Source organism: Parasteatoda tepidariorum, chromosome 7, assembly GCF_043381705.1.
Source record: "Parasteatoda tepidariorum isolate YZ-2023 chromosome 7, CAS_Ptep_4.0, whole genome shotgun sequence".
Lineage (NCBI taxonomy): Eukaryota > Metazoa > Arthropoda > Arachnida > Araneae > Theridiidae > Parasteatoda > Parasteatoda tepidariorum.
In genome coordinates, this window is record NC_092210.1 from 69,351,422 (window position 1) to 69,376,893 (window position 25,472).

General features: G+C 27.4%; 1 protein-coding gene and 1 non-coding gene across 2 annotated transcripts in view; one reads left to right on the forward strand and one right to left on the reverse strand.

The window, feature by feature from the left end:
- Nucleotides 1-1,693: 1,693 nt before the first annotated feature.
- Nucleotides 1,694-1,785, reverse strand: TRNAI-UAU (transfer RNA isoleucine (anticodon UAU)). The gene is given in 2 exon segments: nt 1,694-1,729; nt 1,748-1,785. It is a non-coding gene; the product is annotated as a tRNA-Ile (tRNA).
- A 21,893-nt stretch (nt 1,786-23,678) lies between these two features.
- LOC107448270 (uncharacterized) overlaps nt 23,679-25,472 on the forward strand; it is a 73,713-nt gene continuing 71,919 nt past the window's right edge. The window contains exon 1 of the mRNA XM_043051621.2: nt 23,679-23,824. Within this exon, the coding sequence (XP_042907555.1) occupies nt 23,797-23,824 (28 nt within the window). The 5' untranslated portion in view covers nt 23,679-23,796. The remainder of the gene's footprint in view (nt 23,825-25,472) is intronic.

Sequence of the window (25,472 nt, forward strand, 5' to 3'; positions counted from 1 at the left end):
GACAGGATTTAGGCACTGAAAATTGTAATTTAATATAGCACAAATAACTCAAAAAGTATTATAATTTTATGGGTTTAATAAAATTTAGTCTAGATTAAAAAATATCGATTTACTGTTAGATTAAAAAATATCGTAGCTTATTTGGATGTTGGAGGAAACTTCAATAATTAATGAAAACAAATTATTTTCTTAGAAAAAATATTTATTTATCATAATTATTTACATAAAAAATAGTAATTATAGTTTCCAATGTTACAACAATATTTTTAAGTAGTTAAATTTCTTGGTTTAAATATTTAATAACAGAGTTACTTCTTTTCTTTTCAATCAAAAAGGATTTATTTTATTGTTTTTAATTTGAAAAATAAAAATGTTGTTGATATTTTGTTCCACTTCTCTTAATAGATAAAAAGTAAAAATATCTTAATGACGTGTGAGTTACTTAAATTGTAAATTTTATTTACGACACTCTTTAAAGGAAAAAGGAGACTTTTATGTCTCATATATCTCACTAGATGGCAGCATCATTGGATGTAGTCCGTATCATTTTAAACTAATATACGCTTTCAAAGACCAAGTTATGCCTCTATCAGTATTCCTCTTTGACATTCACATTGACACAAGACAATCAACTTTAAATAATATAAATTAAAAGTGTCTTCATTTTCGTTATATATTGATTATTTGTCCATAAGAAAAAATAAACTATTCAAAAGTCAATAGAAAGGGGAGATATTCTTTTGGAACAATTTTTGGTTGTTGGTAGTGCTGCCATCTATTAAGACATGCTGTAGGAATATTGAATATTTTTCTTTACGAAACAAGTTTCTAGAGACAAAAAAAAAAAAAAAAAAAAAAAAAAAAAAAAAAAAAAAAAAAAAAAAAAAAAAAAAANAAAAACTCTTAAAAGTAAAAAACAAATATTTCTGTTCATCTATAGCACTGTTTTGATCTTTTCTATTATTTTAAGGAAAATTTATGGGACGAGTTTTAAAAATTGAATCCTCAAATGATAAATAAAAGGGTTATTTTAAAGTTTTTCCTTTTTATTTCCATTATACATTGTTTTTTTACTTAAAATATTACTTAATATTTAATAACTGAGTAGTTAACCATAATTTTAAAAAGAAATTCTTTGAAAATCTGATTTTGATTTTCGATTAAAGAAAAAAAAAATATTACATCCGTTTATTTTATTTATTTATTATTATTTCATTATTATTATTTCTTCTTCTTCTTATTATTTTTTCCTCAATGAAGAATAAGCACTTTCACATGATTGAATTAGGTATAATGTATTGGTAACCTTTCTATGTTCAACTTCTAAATTGAATCTAGTGACTCATTTAAAATATTCTAAATTAGAGCTTTTTCGTTGTGTAGATAATATTTTTTACTACCAAAAACGAAAACCTATAGAAATAGTTGTTCATAGAGTGGAATTTACGAATCAATTTTTGCATGAATTAAATTTTTGCAATCTTTACCTGCTACTTAAATTGTATTTCTATGTGTTGGGAAGTAAACTTATTTAATTACGCCAATTTCATTGTCTTCCCATATTTATAGGAAATAAAAACAATTAAATGTTATACGAGGAAATACCTATAAAATGTTAAAAGTCATGATAAAATCTTCGATAAGAGAGATATTTACAATATCAACAATTATAAATATTGATGTAAAATGAATCTTCCCCAGGTGAGGCTCGAACTCACAACCCCGGCATAACTCACAAGTACTGCGTTATAAGTACCGTGCGCTAACCAATTGCGCCACTGGGGACTCGACCTGATTTGGAAATTTATTAATATAATAGCTAAACAACTTGAAAGAAAAAAGTAACATGTATATTAAATAGTTAAATTTGTTTTATTTAAAATGTTTATTCAAACAAGGAAAATTCTATAGAATTTAAAAGAATTCAAGCTTTAACAAAGTTTAAAACATTAATACTATTTCTATAACAGTTTTTTTTTTTTAAATAATCATTTCAACTTTTAGTTCAAGTCTGTGATTAGTTCGCTAATAAATTTGCTTTAATATTTTATTTAAATTTGCTTTAATATTTTATTTTCTATGAGAAATAAGTTAAAACTATCTTTCAAATTGCGCTCAATCTGTAATTCATTGCTGTGGAATGCTCAAATTATATTTTATGCTCGTATTCTGACAGAGTAAATTTAAATTCTTAAGTAATGAAATTTAACTCATTAAACCTCTCCTCTCTTCTTACGTTAACCAGGTAGAGCATTCATTCACCGCTAAATATGCCAAGGTTATTATTGGAGTTATCAGTTTGAAACTTAGCAGAATTCGGTTCGGCAGGTACTAAATTTGGCACCATGAACAGGGATCTGTCCAGGCCAAATTTATTAGCGGTACCTTCACAAATTCAATTTTAGGAAAAACAGTAGAATACTTTTTCTTAAAATTTTATTTTTGCATCCCGTAGGAAAGGATAAATCCCTATTCTTACCATATTTTTGTGCTGATTTTTTAATATAATTTTTAATTGTCACAAATTATGTCTAAATTTTCACAAAATAAGTAACTCTCAGAAAAACCTTGACAGACCACTGATGAATAATACCAGGTATTTGATAAAACAGGTATCAAGAATTCGGTTTGAGCCATATGCTAAATTTATGGATGTGAAAAATGACCTACTTGATGCTAGTGAAATGACCCAGATCTATTTCCTGTTATATATTGACACAATAAAAACATAACCACCAGATGAATTAGATATAACAGGTAAGATATGACTGCTTTAACCTACCACGCAAAGTACCTACATTTTAAACACAGAACATCAAAAGGTAAGTATACAATATCTTCAGTTTTATATAAAATCAATAGGAAAAAATATATTTATCTCTTAACACTCCAAGCACTTAGAACTTCATTGAATAACATACCAACATGAAAGCATTTAGCTTAAAATTTTGACACAACCAGAACTATGGGTAATTTTAAAAGCTTAGCAAATTCAGAAAAAATTTTATAATGATTTAAACAAATAAATTGTAAAAATAAATAAAAAAAAAAGAAATAAAAACACATGACACATAAAAATCAGAACATCTCTTTTATTGAAACCTTACATTAAAACACAGTTACAATAAACTTAAGTTGTTTTTTTACAATTTTCAATAAAATTTACTAGCAAGGATGTTTACACAATAAATAAGAGATTGTCAAATATTCAAAATATACAATAATACATGGAAAATAATATGATCTGTACATAGTAATTTACAAGATGTTAATCGATAAATAAAATGATGATTAAATAAATTTAAGATGGAAAACTTTTACAGACAAGACTAGACAATACATTAAATGGCAGTTAAAAAGACATAAAATATACATTTTTTTAAAAATATTAAACATACTTTTTAAAAATAAATAACACAAACACTTTCTCATGAATCAAGCTATAATATTAAATATCCTATTTACAGTACTGAATAAGTAGCTAATTTGATAGAAATCTTTTCTCTTAATCTTAAGTTTATTACATTATTAAGTTTATTACAAGGAAAAAATCCACTAAAATATTTTTTAGGGAAACAGGTTAGAAAAACAATAACAATTTTAAGCATGTTCATCATATTTGTTTCAAAAGAATTAATGTCTCAAAATTTTATTTAAAAAAAAAACATGCTTGTGAAAGCTATTTTTAAAAACATTGTAGAATGAAAATTATTTTAGTTAAGTTTTAAGACCATTTTTTCGATAGAGAGAAATAAAATCGGAAAAAGTAATTTCTTACTATTTAATTTTTTGTTTTATTATGCTTCCATTAAAATTGCTTCTAACATATTATTCAAATAAATAATTTAAACAGTTGACTAAATCCTATAGTTAATTTACACATATAATAAAACAAACTAACTCAAATTAAAAAGGCATAACTCTTGATAACAAAGAAAAATTTTTCTGATCTTAAATGACAAAAAATAAATAAATAAAGGAAAAAAGAAAAGGATAATAATATATTGTACCATATGGATGAATTTTAAGTCATCAATTCAACATTATCTGGACAGCTTAATATTTAAACATTTTGAAAAATCTTACATTTATTTTGTACGAAAACATCGTTATCTACTTTGTTGTTGTTGAAAACTTCAATTTTTTAAAAATTCACAATTTTTTAATATTTGATATTAAAAAGTACATAATTTTAAATTAATATAATTTGCAATTCCAATAAAATTAACATAACTCTTAGTTGGTAACTGATTATGGACAAAAGAAGGATATTTTGATTTGAGAGATTTTTGTACAAAACAATCAAACTTAAGAATAAAATAAGATAAATCAATAATTAAAATCTAAAATAAAGTAGTAAAAATAAAATGTAATTGTCAGAGATCAGTACTGAATATATATATACAGATATATATATACATACAGTAAAGAAAATTATTAATTTTATCCAATTTACAACTTACTGAAAAAGAATTTCAAACTAATTTGGTTGCAAACTATACTGGTACAGTGCACAAAACAAAAAAGTGAGCATGAGGAATCTTTTGAATTGATAGAATTTTCACTCAATCTTTAATGGTTCGAAGGGGCTCACCTTAAATATGTAAATTAATTAGTGAAGACAAAATTTTAAGTTATGAAATCAGGCACAAAAGCGTAATTTCTCTGAATAGACATGAGGGTGGGCTGAAAAAAAAATGGAAGTTTTTATTTCCCAAAACACTATAGTGCGAAATAGATACCTTATGTAAAAAGAAGATAATTGATGTAAAAATTTTAAATCGGTTAATCTCTTTCATTCACTTATCGTACTTAAAATTTGGAAAAACTGACAAAATTAAAAAATTTTCATACCACTTAAAATTTTAAAATCGATGTACTATAGTTTCTCCTAATACTCATTTTATGGTCTAAAAAAGTGAAATAAATTAAAGTATCATTAATTCAATGCCTGTTAAAAACATGAATTATATACTTTTTTCAAGTTTTTCATCATTTACGGGCATGGCTAATCAGCCGGCTGTATTCCATAACCACTTAAAATTGTCCATTCAACATGCTATAGTTTATGTTTGCTTAATGGTTTAAGGAAGTGAAATAAATAAAAATATCATTATTTCAAAGTATACCTATCATGTGATGTATAGAAAAAAATACAAATTACTAATTTTTTTCTTTCTTCAAGTTTCAGCTGTCACATAATGAATCAAAGAAGGACAAGGTTCTACAAGTGGGACTTGAAAGAATTTTCCTTTGCAGCAAATTACTGAAGCAGGAATGTTGTTACAAGAGAAATTTAAATCAAATTCTCAACTGAAACAAATAGCAAACTTTTCACATTTTTTTTTTAAGAGGCCAGGTCACTAAAGCAAAAAATTCTAAGGAATTAGTACAATTATCATCAAGACAAAGAATTATTCAAGCAGAAGCAAGACATATTTATAAGCAGAGTTGTTTATTTTTTAAGGCTTCCATAAGTTTCACAGATTTCTCATAATTTTGAAACTTTTTGGTGTATGATTCTTTTTGAATTAATAAATAGTATTATTATTAATATCAATAATGAATTTAATGAATAAATATAATCAACTTAAATATAAATACCATCCTTCAATGCACCGGAGGAGGATGCAACAGTGAGTTATTTTCAGTTTAATCGGCAACATCAAAATTCATGTTGAATTCTTTGAGTTTATTTATTTAGATGTTTTATAAATTTATAACCTTCATATGTTTCGAAAGCATTTCCCATAATTTGCAATAAAAACTATAACAGTAAATTGTCATTGTGAAAAAAAAATCATTTCATTCAATAACTGGATTTACAATTTGAACTCAATTGTCAAATGCAACAATATTTACATTATTTGAAAGTGATTTTATCATCAGTAAAATATTTGCTCTTTCATATGTTGAAACATGCATGCACAAATCATTTCAGGCTGATTGTAACTATTTTTTTTATATACATTCTCAGACGGATTAAACTAAAGTTAATAACACGTTTCTAACTCTCGATTGGCCATGCTTAGCCATCTAGAAGGCAACAAATGTGTCAAGGATTATTTAGTGCAATTAACTGAAATTACGACTCGTAAGAATGAGGTTATTATTATTATTTTACAACTATATCTTTTTCCAAAACGAGTCTCCCTTTAATGTGATGCTACAAAATTTTGATTTTAAAATCGGTTATATGATAAACAACAATTCAACTATTCTGTTGGTCGACAGTCTACAGACTTCTGTAGTTCGACAGTCTCATCTTTTTTAGTAAAATTTATTCACATGCCATTTGTTTCAATAACCAATTTGAATCTCTTTTTGAAACAGCATAAAAAAAATGACCACATTTTAAAAATAAATCACTAGGGATCCAAATGTAAGGCATTCAAAAACCTGCCACTTAATTATATTCTTTATCTCATTAAACTTTAATTATTAATAAATAATATTATTCTGCCCAAAGGAGGGAAAAAAGTATCAAATTTATATATTATACTGCACTACTAACTAATTCAACAAGAGTAAAGCAGGTTTGCTACAATCTTTATTGCTGCTAAAACTATTGCTGGTCCCAATAGTTTGGTCAAAAGAACTGTTAAAAGTTAGTTAATGCATATAATACTTCATAAGTTTTTCCAAATATCTCAAGAACTTAAGAAAATCTAAAAATTTTTGGAATTATTTTTTTTTATAATTTTGTTTAATTATAGTAAAAAAATCTCATGTAAATTGCTACATAATTTTAAGATATGAAAATTGTTACATAATTTTAAGGAATGTAATTTCAGATGGCAAAATATAAAATGGGAAAATTTAGAAGATAGGCTTTTGAACCGTTACGATTGAGTCGGTAATACATAGAAATCTGAAATTTTTAGTTTGCACATAATACATTTTAGCCAAAATTTAAACCTACACTGGAGCAAAATTTTGTTAATAATATTCAATCGCAAAACATTTATGTTGCTATCTTGTAGCAAAGGAAATGCTGAAACTAGGATTTTGTTCAGACACTAACACCCTTATATAATTTTATAATTGTAGCTAAGTGTATTTTGGTTTACAATGATTAACAAACATATGGTCACATATGATTAGTATTTACTGCTCACATTATATATTAATTACATATAACAATATAATATAATAAGTATAACAATATAATATGGTATAGAATATCAGTAAATTTATATATATATTAAAATCTACACATTTCTCTTTTTTTTCAAGCAATGATTAAGCTTGAAAATTTTAACAAATAAATATTTTAAGTAACGTGAAAACTTTCATGTTTTTAAAAAATATTATACATATGTGAAAAATTAAGTATACTAATACCACAAAATTAATCATTAACTATCAAACTTTTGAATGTATATTTATGAAAATCCTTCTTATTTTACATTTTTATAACTTGCATTTATAGGAATAATTAATATGTAATTAAAAATTCAATCTCAAGAGATAAAAATCTTAATGGTTTATCCATTACGGAATAGGTTTAATCTGCAATTTTAGGTATAATTAAACTATGGGTTCACCCTCATAAGATAATAAAGAAATACTGTATGTTCAATTCGTTCTATATTTAGTAACTATAACAACTGATTTAATTCTTAAATTTTTAGGCAAACTTTTTATTGTGTGTCGATACAGAAGAGTCCTACTCATGATATTACATCCAATTTAAAATAAAACTCAGTAAAAAATATTAAGTTAAAATTGTAACATTTTACCAACATATTTGATAAACATACTCAACTTTATTAAGGTGATAATAATTATATAACAAAAGAATATGTCATAATGTTAAAAAATAAACAGTTATAAAGCATCTTGATAAATCACCAGTCAGTCATTGATTTTATTTATCACCTAGTTCAAAAAGCAATTATTCACCTCAGCATAGGATTTATAAGTTTTTTGAATAGATTGAATTAGATTACAAAATTGCATTAAAAGAAGTGGCAACAATTTCAAGAAGTATCTAAGAAAATGTAACAGTATTAAATAAAATATTAAAAAAAAACGCACAATAGCGCAAATAATGTAGTTGACAGACAGATAAATATTTTGGAACTATAAAAAATACCAAGACCCAAAGTGAAGCGAAAATAAAACTTAATTGCAGTATTTTTATTATTTTCCTTTCATAAAGAGTATTGGCATTAATGATAACACTTGCTAAAGTACAAAAACAATCGTCTGTCACCATTAGCTACACTATTTGGGTTCATTGTTGTTCAACTTCTTTTAATTTTGAAATCAGTTTAAAAATTTGCTTTTATGTCCTACACTTTTTTATGTTTATCAATAGTATATATATATTTTTCTTCCTCTTGTTCCTCATACATCAAATGAATTATTTAATTAAAAATTTCTTAATGCTCTATGCTACTTGTCTATTTTGTCGGCACAGGTGATAAAGTTTTCTATGCAAAGTCACCGGCCGCAAGTAAATTCATGTTTTTTTTTAATTAAGTGACAGCTACTTTTTTTTTTAAAAAAAAATTATTAAAAATGAAACATCTGAGTTTACTGGTGCTAGAAAATAGAAAAGTACCTGTTTTATTTAAACTCTGAGGATTATTAGTGTTTTCTGTTTTTTTCTCATTGGATCATTATTTATTTATTCGTTTTTATATTTTCATGCAAAGAATGTTATTATAATTGTGGTTTACACCATAGAGGTTTAAATGTGTTTTCAACAAATATATACAGAGAAATAAATTAAAATCAAAAATAAATACAGTAAACTTCTAGTTATATACATCGCATTCTAAAGCACAAAATGTTGCATAAATATTTATGTTATCACTTTAATAATTTTTTCACATAAAACTCTTTCTTAATTTTTTTTCAATAAAACTATTTACACAAGATTTTGTCTCAGGTCACTATGCCTTCTGAGATTATGTTTCAATTTATTTTGCTTTTCGTGTACTACATATTTTTAAAAAAGAAAAAAAAAAAAAAAAAAAAAAAAAAAAAAAAAAAAAAAAAGTGAGGTTTCAACAAGAAGAGAAGTTGCCTTTTTCATATGTAGTGTAGATAATCAATTATATAAAACTTTGTAGTAGATAATCCACAACTGCCCTACCATTCAATCTGTGTCAGAAATATAGTGAATTTCAACTGAACATTAAATGTTATCAGTTGAATTCATAAAAAATTAAATGATATAATTAACAACTAGTAACAAAATTTATAGACATTAAATGATTCAGGATACCACATTTAAACCTCAGCTCTATCGTCATAACTAAGAAAGAAGTAATAAAGTTGCATACCAACAATACAATGTATCTTAGACTATTTCTTCAACACTGTAAGATTATTAGATGCATCACTTAGAAATTTACAAAGAGGTGATAAAATTACATACCAACAATGCACACACACACCAACACTTAACCCTGCGCCTATGCCCCTAAAGGGGCATTTATCGGTTAATGGTTAAGGTTGGAAGACAAGACAGATAGAAAAAAAGAGAAAAATATAGCAAATAGAAACAAAAAAGAGAAGAAAATAAAAAGAAATACAAAATTAAAAAAAAAAAAGAAATACAAAAATTTAAAAAAAGAAAAGATGCAAGATTATTATTCCTGATTCCTCAGATTATTCCTGATACATCTTGAAAAAAAAAAGAATACCACAATACAAATTAGGAATTTAAAAGACAACTTTTTTATTCTAGTATGTATGAGTTCATTAAAAAGGATTTTTTTTTTCCTTTCAAAGCAATTGATATTTTGTTACATTAAAAACGTTCTTCATTTTCCATATATATATATTCAGCTTTGTTCAAGGAGAAATTAGTAAAAATACAAATCTCGTCTCAAGATTTACAAAAGTATGCATTTGTATATTAAGAATGTTTGCAGGATATTAGGTCATAACATATGAGTTACACACATTTGAATAATTTCAGTTTTTGAAAATAAATAGCAAAAAAAGCCTTAAGGTAAACGCAATCGAGCATTTATTTAAATTTATATACAATTTGACTACATGTATTTAAATAATCTCAAAATTTAGTGATTGGCCTTGTGTAAGGTAGAGTTACAGTCAGTTAAACCCAAAGTGTAGTGATAATTTAAATCACCAAGCTCAATGATAATTTGATTACCTACTATATTTCATCAATAGAAGTGCATAAGACTTGAGGTATATTTTGGCACATTATTTACAGCTGTTACGTAACTTCAAAATGCATCTTGGTTACACCAGATAAGAAAAGTATGGAAAGGTATGAAACAAAAAATACAATTCAATAATTAAAATCAATATGATGCCTGCTTGTTAAATTCCATAAAAATATTTTGGTAGTTAGAACCATTACTATTTTAATTTCAGTCACAAATCTATTTTCTTAGAATAAAAAAGTAAAATAGAATTTAGTAAATATTTCTAAAGCATTCTTTTAAATGCTAAATAGAATCAACTTTGAAAATAAAAAGCCTAAATAAAAATAATTATTATATGTATAAAAAAAAAAGCAACTTCAATTACTCCTGATGTTGATCTAACTTATTTAAATACTTACAAAAAAAAAAAAATTAACAGATCACAGACACAAAAAAAGGTAAAACATTTGGGATAGAATTTTTAAAATTAATTTTTCATCTTTTTTTTCAGACATACAAAAANAAATAAAAAAAAAAAAAAAAAAAAAAACCTTGAAAGATAAGGTAACAAAAATAAGTTTTAGCTTTTCTTATATACAGAAGAAAAGAGACATTATCTCTACATATAATAATAAAATGACTCTCTACGCATGTAAAATTCATGGTAAATTTTCATTTATTAGTAAAATTCAATATTTTAGCTATTGTTTGAATAAAACAGAGTTAGGATGTAACTTTCAAAATCGCTGTAATTATATTTTAATGGTGTACAGTTACAATTAAGTTCTAAATGTGGTAATATCAAAGATAATATGACTTTTAGATGATAACTGTTTCTTGACATAATGACTTCCTTAAAGGTTTCTATTTTGGGTCAGAAAAGTAGCCATCTATGTTATGCTCAAACTGCTTCTAAAATTAACTAAAAACTAAACTGCTTCTCCAAGGAGAAATTTTAAATAAGATAGTATGATGAATTATTAATTAAAAACTAAAAATTATTATTACAAATACTACACTTACTAAAAACTTGCATAGCAATACTTTCAACATTACTTAGCTTCAAACATATCTTGTAATCGGAGTTTGAAAAAAACTTGAAACCATTGAAAATGAGGAGATAGAGTAAAATTGAAACAAGACTTTTGGCAATAAATAATGCTGTGGAAATGAAAATTATGCATATAAGATGAATGAAAGAAAAATACGGTTACTTTTAATAATGTAACAAATAAAAATTTCATACAAATTGAGGAACAATTTCTTGCTACCGAGGCAATGTTCTTTAAATGATGCTAACACTTATTGCCTAAAAAATTGACCATGTGTAATGCTTAGAGTAAAATTTCATGTCAAACGACTAAAACTGAAAAAGCTATGTTAATTATATAAATTATTGATATCAAACATAAGATCAGTATGTTAATGGTGTAACTCATTGACGTTAAAAGAAAAAAAAAGCAGATACTTTGTTAAATTTTAAAATAGATTCTAAGAACTGAAAATAAAACGGAGAAACTTTTTAAAGAAATTTAATGAACTGTACGGAAAAGCAATTTTCAAGACACTAACTATCTCCTTAGTATCCATTAAAATTTGACAGCAAGTTTAAAAAAAAAAAAAGGCACAGAGAGCAAAGACACAGAGATACCTTAATAACTTTTGATGTAATGATCAGAATTTTATGTGTTAGGACTCAATCTAGGTTTATGGCCCAACTTTAATGCTATTTAATTTGCGCAGATAATATTGTGAATAATAAAATCAGATACAAAAACACAATGCATACATTTTTGTTAGATAAATTTAGATTCTTGACCCTCAAAATATGGTTGCTCTAATAGTTTAAGCAGGAGAGCGACAGAAAGTTTGAAACTCATAATGTTAATTTCAGTTATAGCATTATTTGTTATCCTAAAGTTTTTTTTTTTTTTCTTTTTGCCATTTAAAATTATGCAGAATATGTGTGTAAATATTTTCATACATTATAATTCAAATTTTTTCTGACAATCAGTAAATTAAATAACAAACAATTACAAAAAGAAGATTTAGAAACACTGATTCATTCATTTTGAATTACTTAATGCTTTACAAATACATTACATATGTAACCATATCAAGCTAGTATTATGCATCATAAAACAAAATATATATTAAAACAAATGAAACTGCATACAAAGACTGCTGTACAGATATAGGAAGCAACCAAAATTTTTAAATAAGAACTTGTGGTAACAGTCGGTGGCCATTAATCAAGATTGCTAAAGTTACCTATATATATATATATACAGTGAAACCTCCGTTAAGCAGACATTCATGGTACCAAAAAATTTGTCCGTTTACGGGAAGGGTACCGTAATAACGAAATTTAACACCCTAAATTGTTTTTAGAATATATTCTCAAAGATGTAGAAATAATTAAATAATATCTACAAGGATACTGTAAATATCTACAAGAATATTTATTTAAACAATAAGAAAGATAAAAAAGAATATATAAAGAAGTTTGATATAAATACATAATTCTGGATGTAGCGACAGATAAATAAATATAATTTTCCTATTAACATAGATACTCAAGTTAGACATACGATACCAAATAGAAGCGTAGTGTCCTCAGTCCGTTTCAATTATTAGGTTCACATCCCCTTACACCTACTTATCATTTGATAGGGAACATGGTTAATACCTTCTTGGAAAATAAACCTCCCATGATTCACAGAAAAAAAAGTAATGCATACCTGTAGTCATGAGGACCTATGGAGATGATTATTCACAATTGATCAGCTATCAAGTGTCTGAATAAATGTTTCATTTATATAAACACCTCAAAGATTATACTTCTGTTCTCTTTTTTTTACCCCAGTTGTGTTAGATACAGTCTTCAAATTGATAAGAAAATTAAAGAAATTTTCAATGGGGAAGAAGCATTGAGAGAAGTCATTTCAACTTGAGGGGTCTCATAACCTGTGTGGTCCAGATGAAAAGATCAAAAGATGCCGATGTCAGAATTATTTCAGGAGTGCAGTACCATTTTCTCTCCTTTCTTTACAAAGATAAGGCAAGGTGACAGGAGAAAGATTGATTTTTCGGTGGTGAAATAGCTTAACAATATTTTTAGTTATGGATAAGGCAAAAAGTTTTATTTACATGCTTTAAAAATGGTGAAAAGTTGAATTTTTTTAGCTTGCAATTTATTTAGAAAAAGTAGTGTCCGGTTTGTAGAGATAAAAAACAACGTTTCAGGACCAAAATGACTGTCCGCGTCCGGTTACGGGAGTGTCCGCTTTGCGGAGAATGTACGTAATGGTTTATTCATAGAAGATTCCCGGGGAATTAAAAATATGTCCGTATTGAGAGGCGTCCGTTTTGCAGGAGTGTCCATAACGGGAGGTTTCACTGTATACAATTGCCAAAATATTCTTGATTAATGGTTTGAGAGTAAGAAAAAATTAAATTTTTTAATGCAATTTAAAATTATTTAACCCTACTAAATTTTCAAGAGCTTCATTGACAAAGTAAACATTAAAAATTGAAATATGTTTAGGGAAGTTACATGCATTTCACATTTCAGGAAGTTACATGCAGAATCATGAAACAAGTAATAAAAATTGTCAATTCCTACTTAGGTCAACAAAGAAAATTTTTATTTTAGTTACTTTTTATTAAATAATTACAGTTCTTTCTAATTAATTAAATTTAATTCATGAATTAATATTTGAAAAAATGTATTAACATCAAGAGTCATCCATCCACTATAAATTTTAAAAAATGCATTTTAACTTGAATGGATGAATAAAAAGTATTTTATTAACGACTGAAAATAATTACAGATTTATAAATATATATAGGGAGATTTATAAATATATATAGGGAGAGTGTGAACTAATAGTAGGAATTGAAAAAAATGGGCGTGTGGTATCAGACAACTATAAAAGTATAAATTTGATTTGTACACCACGTAATGTTCTTTATTGAATTTATCTGACACAACAAATATAAAATAATTAAATATTTAAATGTGCACAATAAACTATTTTTTTGTTCAAAAAGAGCTATAAGTTAGAAATTATCACTGATGTTATTTTTAAAATATGTGAAAAACTGAATCACTTATAGTAAAATTTAAAACAATGATTAATGCTTAACCAATCAGAAAATTCAATTTCATTTTTCGCTCATCCCTATTTAATTAATGAATTATTATTTGAAAAAAATTTATTAACTTCAAGTTTCATCCACTACAAGTTTAAAAAAATGTATTTGAACTTGAGTTGATAAATAAAAAGTATTTTATTAACAATTGAAAATTTGAACAAGATATAGAGAGAGTGTGAACTAATTAGTAGGAATTGAAAAACAACATATTTTGAAAATTTAAAAAAAAAAAAAAAAAAAAAAAAAATTTTTTTAAAGATAATTTTAAGAAATATCAGAAATTTAAAAAACAAACAAAAACAATACTAATAAAATTAACATCACCGGGGAAAACATAAAAAACTCTTATTAGTATATATATATTGAAAGAAAAAAATTTATGCAACATTTCTATTTACTTATTCTCAATAAAAATTTTACGTTTCTTTCACAAAAACATAGAGTACTGCAGTGTGGAATTACCTTGAGACACCTTTTGATTATATACATATCTGTTTAAATTGAAATGTTGAGTTCTGAATATTTAACAAAATATAAATGCACAACTCATTTCAAATTATTCCTACAATGTACATTGTAGGAATAATTTTCTTTACTTCATTCAATATGGTATAGAATTTTTTTTAAAAAAGAAATTGTAACTGTGTCATAAACTTCTCACCATCATTAATTTATCACCTTAAAATCCACTAAAACGTTATTGTATGACATAGTAAATCTTCCTGATATTGAGCAGAAAATTAAAAAAAACTAAAATAAAATTAATTTCATTTGATAGTTTTATGAGAAATCTTATTATTGTTACTATTTTTTTTAACTAATTCCATTATATATTATTAGGTTTGTGGTCCAGGGTAGTCTGGCTGGTAGGGAGTTGGGTTCATGCCCAAGAGTTTGCGAGTTTGATCTTCGTCAGCTGAAGACTCCTCGTGTACAAAATCACGACTGGTGCACGCTAAACCTGTTGAGGTCACAAAGTCCTCCAAGTTCCTATAAGAAATCAATACCTCTGGCGGTGATCGATCGTGCTATGATTCATGGCAGTGAATGTATCCTCCCCATAAAACGATATGTGACATATGCATGTTGTAATCGGATCATCCTCAGGGTCGTCTCCCAGGTCATCGCCAATGGCCTACTGCACAGCTCTAGTGCGACGTGAATAAAAGTACCATACTATTAGTATTATGAATTACATTATTATCATAATTGCTATTATTAAAAATTAAACTTTAAAATCAGTAACAAGCAAATTACTAGAAATTTTGTTTGGAAGAGGAATTTTTTTTTTTTTAATATTTGATTTTTCTTGACAAAATGACATAGTTTAATGATGTCCATTATATTGTCCTCTTATAGCCTTTACAAAAACTGGTATTACTCTACTCTCATTGATATCTGCAAGCATCTATCCTAGTGTAGAGTTTGCTAAAAGAATGAACAATAACATAGTACAACATCATGTATTGTTCTTTGTGTTTCATTATTGGATCAGGCTATTTCATTAAGATTAAAATTCTACTGGCATTGCGAACTCAGAACTTCAGAACAAACATTGTCTACATCAGTTTGCTTTACAGGTTGTACTCATAATCAATCAACATACAACTAAAAATAAGCAATAAGTCACCACCCAAAATGTAATATTGTTGGTAAAGGCTTTAAATTATAAATAAATTCATAATATATTTTAAATTATAAATAAATTATTGTACTAGAATCTGAATGTTAAACTAGCTTATTGATAAAAATACTATAAATATGTACTTCATATGACATTTGACAAAGTTCATTATGAACAGCAAAGAAAACAAAGCAAAAGAAATGAGAGATGTTTCATTATCTAATAATGCCCCTGAGATAAATAAAAACTTCTGAAAAAATAGTTATTTTTGCTATTACTAAAAGCTATTTAACTCCTGAAAACATGAGTGTCGCAAAGTAACCTAATTTTACAGTAAGTAATAAAATTTCACATAATTAAATATAATCTGAATACTTAACAACATATTAACTTATAAAAAAATTCATAAAATATTTTCTAAATATAAGTCAACGTATAATACTGAAAGAGTCAAAAATAGAAGAAAGAAAATTGTAAAGGGTGCGGCAAAAAAACCCTGAAGAGTTTGTCATAAAACCTTTTTAAAAACATATAAATTAACAAAATATAACAAGAATAGACTTTAACAAATAAATAAATTTAAAATTGGCTTCTAAGTCACTGCCTGTTGCAGTGCTGTAAAAATACAAATACTCATTAAAATTTCCAGCTATAGGCCCTTAGTTTTCTACTTTTAATCTAACCCATCGCATACACCGAGAAGCGATTGCTTTAGAGAGTCCAAATTTTTATGTGGTTAAGTGCAGGTTCTAGACTCCAAAATGTTTTTGTAATCCAAGGGATTGTAAGTAAGGTGGCCATTCTTCAGATGAAATCATGTACAGAAAATGCTCCTTACATCAATCTTTTGTCTTTTTGGCCTCGTGAGCTAGCATTGTTGAAATGTCCAGTGTGCACTAACGAAGTGCTTTTTGGTCAACGTAAATAAAACGGCTTTTAGAATGTTGCACTGGTACACTTTTTAATTATTTTAACACCCTCAAAAACTAGAGGTGTTTTTCCACTAGCCCAAATTCCGTCTTTGACTATAACCGACTTAGGATTTTGGCGATGTTAATCCAATTGCCAACATAACTATTCTGGGAGTTATGAGCTTGCTGAACAGTAAAGAGCTTCAAGTCAGATAAATAGTCTTCAAGAGCTCGCTTACAGCCTGTCTCAAAAATTTTCAGCATCTTTGGAGCTACATAAGTTTGTTTTCTTCAGTTCGAAACTTCATTTTTTGGAACTAGCAGAGACGCCAACTGCTCCAGGACTTAATAAAGTATTTTAAAAATGGTAGAGTATTGCAAACTAAAATTTTAAGTTTTTCAGTTAATTTTGTTCAGTGAGGTTCAACACAACTTAAATGTAAAAGTGTCATATCACCTTTGAATTATTTAGAAGTAGTGATAAGTAAAAACCCCATAAATAGAATTTACTAAACTAGGAATCATACAAAAAACTACCTCCCGAAAATAATTAATCTTCTGTCTGGAGCAAGTTGGCATTTCTGAACTAGTAACGCTCCAGTCAAAGCTCTGTCTTTGTCATTCTCTGCACCAATAAGTCACTTATTCTAATTTCACAAGCAATTTTTCTAGTAAAAACCCCATAAATAGAATTTACTAAACTAGGAATCAGACAAAAAACTACCTCCCGAAAATAATTAATCTGCTGTCTGGAGCAAGTTGGCATTTCTGAACTAGTAACGCTCCAGTCAAAGCTTTGTCTTTGTCATTCTCTGCACCAATAAGTCACTTATTCTAATTTCACAAGCAATTTTTCTCATGGAAACCCTCAGATTTCGTTGAGGTTGCTTTTTAAGGATCTTACGATTATTAGAAATGTTCACCATACCTTTACATCCAATTCCTGGACATCGACCATTAGTGACACGCTCTTTAAAATGGCATTCCACATTAAACACTGTTTGTTTACTCACATTAAGCAAACGAATGATTTTGCACTGTATTTTCTTTGCTTAAACAACTCTAAAATCCTCTTTTGCTCAACATTATAAGAAAGGAAAAGCAAAAAAAAAAGTAAACTAAATTATAAAATATTTTATAACTTAAGTGGCTGACCAAAAAAAAAATGACACAAATTCAAAAGAAATTAGTTAACTACTATTTTATAGTGCAAAAACCTTTTTGCTGAATATTTTTGCTGCACCCTACAATAAAATTTTAGGACCAGTTTTAATTTCACAATGAAGAGAAATTTCTAAAAATATAAAAAATTTAGAATAGTCACTAATATAGGTTATTCTTAATTTTAAACACACTATAAATTACATATGAAAATAAATATAGAGATCTCATGGATTTTCACAATGATTAATACAGATTTCACAAAAATATTTACAACTAAACTATACAAATTAAATGAATAAGTACAAATATTCCTTGGATTTAATCCATAAATTAAACAATATTATCAAGAACTAAATGAATTTTGAGACAAATTTAAAATATTTTCATATGTGAACTTAGCCATGTCATTATCTTGAGACACATTAGAATTTGCTAAGCATGTACCTTGGGCTTGAGAATCGGGTTTTAAAAGCAAAGATTGTAACAATCCTCGATTTTTTGAAATTTCATTTAAATGAACACTATTATTTGATTTTAAACAATTTAATGAATGTTTCATAAAATCAGCAATACCATATAAAATTTGATGACACTGGATGCACTTATTGTTTGGAAACGAGTTATTGCTATAACCCGAATGTTCAACACGATAATGTTGTTCTAAAACAGAAGAAGTTTTTACAATTTTACTGCACACACAACACATAAATATAGAAGTTGATCTGTGTTTTGAACTTTCTGAGACATTTTGTCTTGTTTTTACTAAATCATTACTGTTTTCTAAAGTTGTCCTGGAGAAGTCAAAAGGCAGTGTTTTTATTTCAGGAGTTGCAGGAGAAGTTTGCTCAAATGAAGATACAGGTTTAACACATTGATGTTTAACAAAGTCATTATAACTTTTACATTTTGTCGAACATTTATTGCAAATAAATTCTTCTTTTGAAAAAAATGTACCAGAACTATAAGTTAAATTAACAGGACTTTTGTGAGAAAAATTATTAGCTGAAGAGTATGCAAAAGTACTGGAAGTGTCACATAAGACACTGTTTTGAGATGAAATTCCAAAAATACTATTTTCATTTAGACTTGTGCTGTCACTAATTTTCAATAAATCTGAGAAATCTAAAATTGTACTTGGAGGGTTAGTAGGTTGGAATAGACTATTCAACTTATCCATTTTTTGAAATTCTGAAGAATTTTGTTGAAATAGACCAGGAGAAGATCGTTCAGAAAACTCTCCTCTTGATTGGTTTACATCAAACTTAAGACAGGTATTATAGACTTGGTTTAAGTTTGATTGACTCCCTTTATCTTCTTCAGTTTTTTTCTTAAAACTTAATCTATCTGTTTCATTATTGCTTTTAAAACTTAAGTTATCAGCTTCATTTCTGTTTTTGAAAATCATTTCCTCTGATTCTTTGTTGTTCTTAAGTTTATATCTAATTGTTTCATTACTGCTTTTAGAGCTAAATTTATTAGTTTCATTTATATGCATAAAAATATTCTTATCTAACTCATTATTATTCCTAAATTTAAATTTACGTGTTTCATTTATATCCTTCATCATTTTATCTTGTTCATTTCTTTTCTCATAAGTTTCATTCAATATTTTAACCTGAGATTCAATTCCTTCATTTAATTTCTTGACATTAAAAGTATCAGTTTCATTTAAATTCTTAATACTCAATTTATTGGTATCATCTGCATTTTTTATAGTTTTACTATGCGTTTCATTTAATTTAGGGATATGCACTTTATCTGCTTCATTTAAATTTTCTTCCTCACTTACATCAGGGTTCGAAACATTTTCTGAAACTAACTTATTTAATGATTTCAAATCTTGAATAAGATTTCTCATTGAGGTTATAGCATCCGAGTTTTCAGTTGATTCTTTGGCGCATTCCACATACTGATCAGCAGAAGCTATTTTATCCAAAGTTCTATTTTTATCATTTTTTTCAAGAAGGTAACGTAACTGAGAGTAGTTTTGAGCATCAGATGAATTTTCTTCATTTGAGGCTTTATTGTAAAGGTCACTTTTACTGGACATGTCACTGCTCATTGAAATTTCTTTTAAAGGTATTTTATCAGCTTTAAGAATTCTTCTCAGCTCTTGAAAAGGGTCCTTATCATTGGGATTTTCATCAGAATTACTATTTAAGGTACTAATAATGGGAGTAATTTGGATATTTTGGACTAAATTATTTTTGGATAAAGAATCATTATCATGATATTCGGAATCCATGCACTCAGTCTCTTTCAAGCATTCCACTGTGCTTGTATCAATAAAAGAAATTTCTTTAACACTTTCTTGATTAGCTTTAAGATTAATAATTTGTTCATTAATAGCATCTGATTGGCTTTCTATCATAGAACACTTTTCTATTTCTAAATTTGGATTACCATGATATGTTAGTTTCGGCAACTCAATACCATCATCTTCAAGTTCTATTTCTTCACATTTGTTATCACTTAAATCACCCACAGAAGCAGAAGCTTGTTTTTTGTGATTTAGCACATCAATTTTAGATTGCTGCAAGCATGAGAAAACATTGTTGAAATCATTATTAGCTACCACAAAAGTTCCCACTTGATACATATGAGTGAACATATGCTCAACCATATCTCGTTTTGAGCCACATACATCACATACTAAACACTGATACCAATCTACAATTACATGTTGTTCAGCTTCGTGTTTTGAGAAAGCTGTTTTATCATTGAAAGTTTTAAAACAAAGTTTACATGAATATTTTTCTTTAACCACATTATTTGATGAAATTTCCAATGTTTCATCAATAGAAATATCATTAGAACATGGTTCAGCGAAGGATGCTACATTTTCTTTCAAAAGAGAATTAGCATCATCGGCAATAATATCGCATTTATCTATTACCTTATCTGTAGCTAATTCATCAGAAACAACTTTCACATTATTTTTTATTGATCTAAGAGTATCTTCATTCGGCGCTTCATAATCATTAATATTAGGAACAGGATGTGTTAAGAGATGTTTTTCAATTTCAGCAATAGTTACAAATATTTGTGAGCAAATACCACATTTCTTACTATATGAAGGGAAATTAATCATTTTAGGGCAAGAAAGTTCTGATGAACATTGACCATCTGCACTTTTAACATGATCTACTTCATCAGATCTTAGATTATGTGAATCTGGCTCCAGCTTCACCTGAATTTGTGGATCAATTTCGTCAAGATTAAGAGTGTCACCAGATTTGGATTGCAATGAATTTTCCTTATGTGCAGTAGCTACATGTTCCTTTAAGAGAACAGCAGCATTAAAAAACAATTTACAATAATAACAGCAAAATACATTTTTATTGCTTTTATTGTGAACATTCATTTCATGACGATTAAACACATCTTTACGAAAAAAATATTTACCACAGTATTTACAAGAAAACCAAGGATTGCCTGAATGCATTCTTTTATGCCTTAGCAATGTCGATTTACTACAAAATGTTAGATTGCATTCCAGACACATAAAATTTTCTTTACCTAGTTTGGATTGCCGGCCTTTTCTACTTCGGAATTTGCTTACTAATTTAAATTTTTTTATATGTTTTGGTTTATAAGTTTCTTTTACTTTAACATCTTCTTCAGAAGAAAATACAATTTTTCTCCCTACTAATCTAGCACTACGTCTAGTATTTGGAGATTCTTCACCACCAGAATTCTTACTTGGACTCATTTCACCACCAGAATACTTATTTGGACTCATTTCACCATCAGAATGTTTACTGGGACTCTTCAAGTTCACATTAGAATGAAGTGAGCTAAAACAAGATTCAATATGTTCCTCTAGTGATAAAGAATCAATCTGAATACCACAAGTAGGACAAATTCTTAGAGTCACATTGGATTTTTTAGTTGTAACTAACTTTTCAGAATTCACACATTGTTCTTTATGTTTCTCATGTCCAAGTTTAGTTGCAAACGTTTTACCGCACAGATCACATATATATGACACTTTTTTTATTCTTTTTTCTTTTTGAATATCAGAATATTCCTTTTGTGATGAGAGCGATATTCTACAATTTAAAATGTGATCATCTAAATCACTTTTAACTGAAAAGGATGATTTACACATTGGACATCCAAAAATTGAGGACTCTATATTTAATTCACATTTTTTTATGTGCTGGTTTAGTTCTCTTTTACCTTTACATGCAAATGAACACTTTTCACATTTAAATTTAAGTTTGGGTCTCTTTTTACATATTTCATTATGCCTGTCAAGATGTTTTTTAGTAGGAAGCTTTAATTTGCAGTGAATACACATGAAAGGCGTAACAGAATGGCTTTGAACATGAAAACGATATTCTTCTACAGATGTAGACATTTTACCACAATAGGCACACATGTATTCACTTTTTTCAAAGGAAACAGAAGGGCAGTTGTGGTTGGAAAGTCTTTGAGAAGTAGTAAAACTTAATTTGCATTGATTACATTGAAAAGAGCTTACAACTTTCTCAGAGGTAGAAAGATTAATATCATTGTTAACAGTTTCACTTACATCAGATTTTCGACTGTGTTTAACAACATGCGTCATCAAGGCAGAGAAGCATGCAGCTTCATGGTTACAAATATGGCAGATGTATGATGATTTGTTCCCATGAATAAGTGTATGTTCTTTTAATTGCTCAACAGAAGAAAATCGACGACAACAAAATTTGCACACATAACTTGCACTATCTTTATAATAAACTGATTTAAATTCACTTTGGCTTTTACTTTGGAGTTTGTTAGCTTTGTGATTCATCTCATAATCACTTTTCAATTTTTTATTACCGAGAGTTGAAGGAGATTCCTCTTTGCGTTTAAAAGATTTTTTTAACTTTGTTTGACTACTAACTTTAAATGTTAATTTCGACTTAAAATTGGAAGCTCTTTTAGTCAACTTTGATGAATTAGTTTGAAGTGGGGATGATAAATTTGTACATTTGTCGATTAAATTAGATAAACTCCCACCTTTTTCTGAATTTTTGTCAGAAGAGGGTTTATTAACCCCCAATTTAAGGTCGTGTTTCAGTGGGGATTGGCATTTTATTGAATGCATCATAACTGATAAATTTTATATTAAAGCATCATCAATCGTAAATTACTGATTTTTCTTCAGTAGAAATACAACAACAAAATCTTTGAAGTGTGACAGACTGGAAATAAATGCAACGATCTAGTAATCTAAACTTTATAGATATACCTTGATTTAGTTTCATATTTCGTTAAAAACCTTAGTTAAAAACGTAGAAATTTAGTATAATCTCGAAAATGGATTACACTACTTTTTTTGCAGTTTCTATATTAATTGGATTTGTCAATTCCTCGTTTATCTACACAAAGGTCAAATCAGGATACTTTTTCATCTGTTCGAAGATGTTGAGTATCCGTAAAATGCAATATCTTCTGAACTAATTACAATATGTTTTGCAATCTGTCATTTTACATCACTGAACATGAAATTAAGTTAAAAAAGGAAAAGTTTATCGACGATGAAAATTTTCTAACACAGCAGTAAACATTAATTGTAAACAAGTCACTTTTTTAAGAGATTGACAACATCCAGTTACGAATACAGTTAAGAAATATGCTTCATATGCATTTGAAATAACGAAGAGTTCGACCAATAGAATGAACTGTCTTAGAAGCCGTGATTCTACTACGTTAACCCTACAAATTTATAGAGCAGAGGCATCTGAAATTGGGGAGAACAAAGGCTATTCTCACGCCAAGTTTTGTCCGATTAACGGCAGCTGAATTTTGAGCGGGATGTCAAGAGCGTGTGATGTACCATTTCTGTAGTGTTCAACGAAGTCAGTATATTTTTATCACAAATCTTTTGTTTCTATTTCTTGTAAATAATTTTTCATACGTTTTATATACACGCTAGGGCTTTTAATAACTAGTTTTTTTCTCTTGTCTTTTTTTCGATATCACTTGCACTGTAATATCGAAGCCTATTACTGCCTACCTTGGCAAAGATAACAATAGATGTAGGCCTAGACTTAGTTGATTATAATAGCTCATTATTCATATGCTTAAAATTGTCACGCGGGTCAAAATGGTTGTTGTCAAATTTTTTTTTTTTGAAAAGAAACTTTATTTTGTTTTCATCTTGGATATCTTCAACTGTTAATCCTGAACTGCTCGGTGCACAATTTCGTGGACATATATAAATGCAGTTTAGATATATTCTGTGTAAATTCTTTTGATGGCTGAATAGACATTGAACAGCCAATCGAGATCAATAATTCACAAATTCATACATGAAATATAATTTGAGAGCTTGACCATATTCAGACAGGGATCGTAAAGCTATTCATTATTGCAACATGTAATAATAATTTGTGCAGCGACAAAGAAAGAAATGAATTTTAAAAAGTATGAAAACATTTTTGTTTTGTACTTAGTGGTAAAATATAAGCAATAGTTTTTATAAAATTAATAAGTATATATAAAATTATTAAGTATATATTTGATTTAACACAGAACTGTAGGTCCTAACTCTCAATGCTGCACTGACAGTTTCAGAGATCTCATCAGGGATATGCCTAACAATGCTTTTGTTCAATTTTTCTTCTTGCAATTTGTAAGAGCAATAACTCAATTTTGGTTCAGTCTGAAATAGTCTGTATCTTTGGTACAGTAAGGTGCTTTTCGTTTTGACACACGCGTCGTTATATATAAGTTTCGTGGTATAATCGGTAGCATGTAATTGTTTCATAAAAAATTTTCCAGTTATGATCTTCTTCAAAGACAATAAATGGGGGAATTTTTCTATGTTTTTTGGGTTCTTGAAAGCCTTGTAAGTCATTTGTGGAGTCTTCATTCTTGAATTCTCCAATTCTTCATTCGAATTTTTCAATAAATCTTATATATAAAGTATTAAAGCTGATGTATCAAAGATTATTGGAGCGAAATGAGAGAACTCAGTATCCAATCGATTATTTTCGATTTAACATGTGTTACTGGTTCGATGAATGAAGGCGAGTTATGTATTCAAAAAGTTTAGCAAGAATTTTAAAGCAAGGCTGTCGAGAAACTGCGACGAACAGTCTAACTTTAAAATTTTAACTGTAACTGTAGCGAGGCGGAAGTTTTGTAAACAGAAGGGGAATGATCGCCTCAGAGTAAAGAGGTTGATATGTTATGCTCATTTCAAAAAAGCTTAATGTTTCGTTTTCAATTATGTTTCTTGTTACGTTTTGTGTTAAATATTAAATGTTTTAAAAAGAAATAGTTAATTCCTTTAATGGCAGAACTTGTTACTTTTTATTATTGACATCTTTTTATTTTTACAAGAGTAGCGATCCTTTTTAAAGCGAAAGAAAAGCTTTCCATCTTCTCACCGGGAAAATTGAAGAACAACAGAAATTGCAGGTAAGGTAATTTTGCCTTTACCAGGATTAGAATTATTATTATTGATTAAGAATTATTATTGAATTTAATTGAGTTGATTGA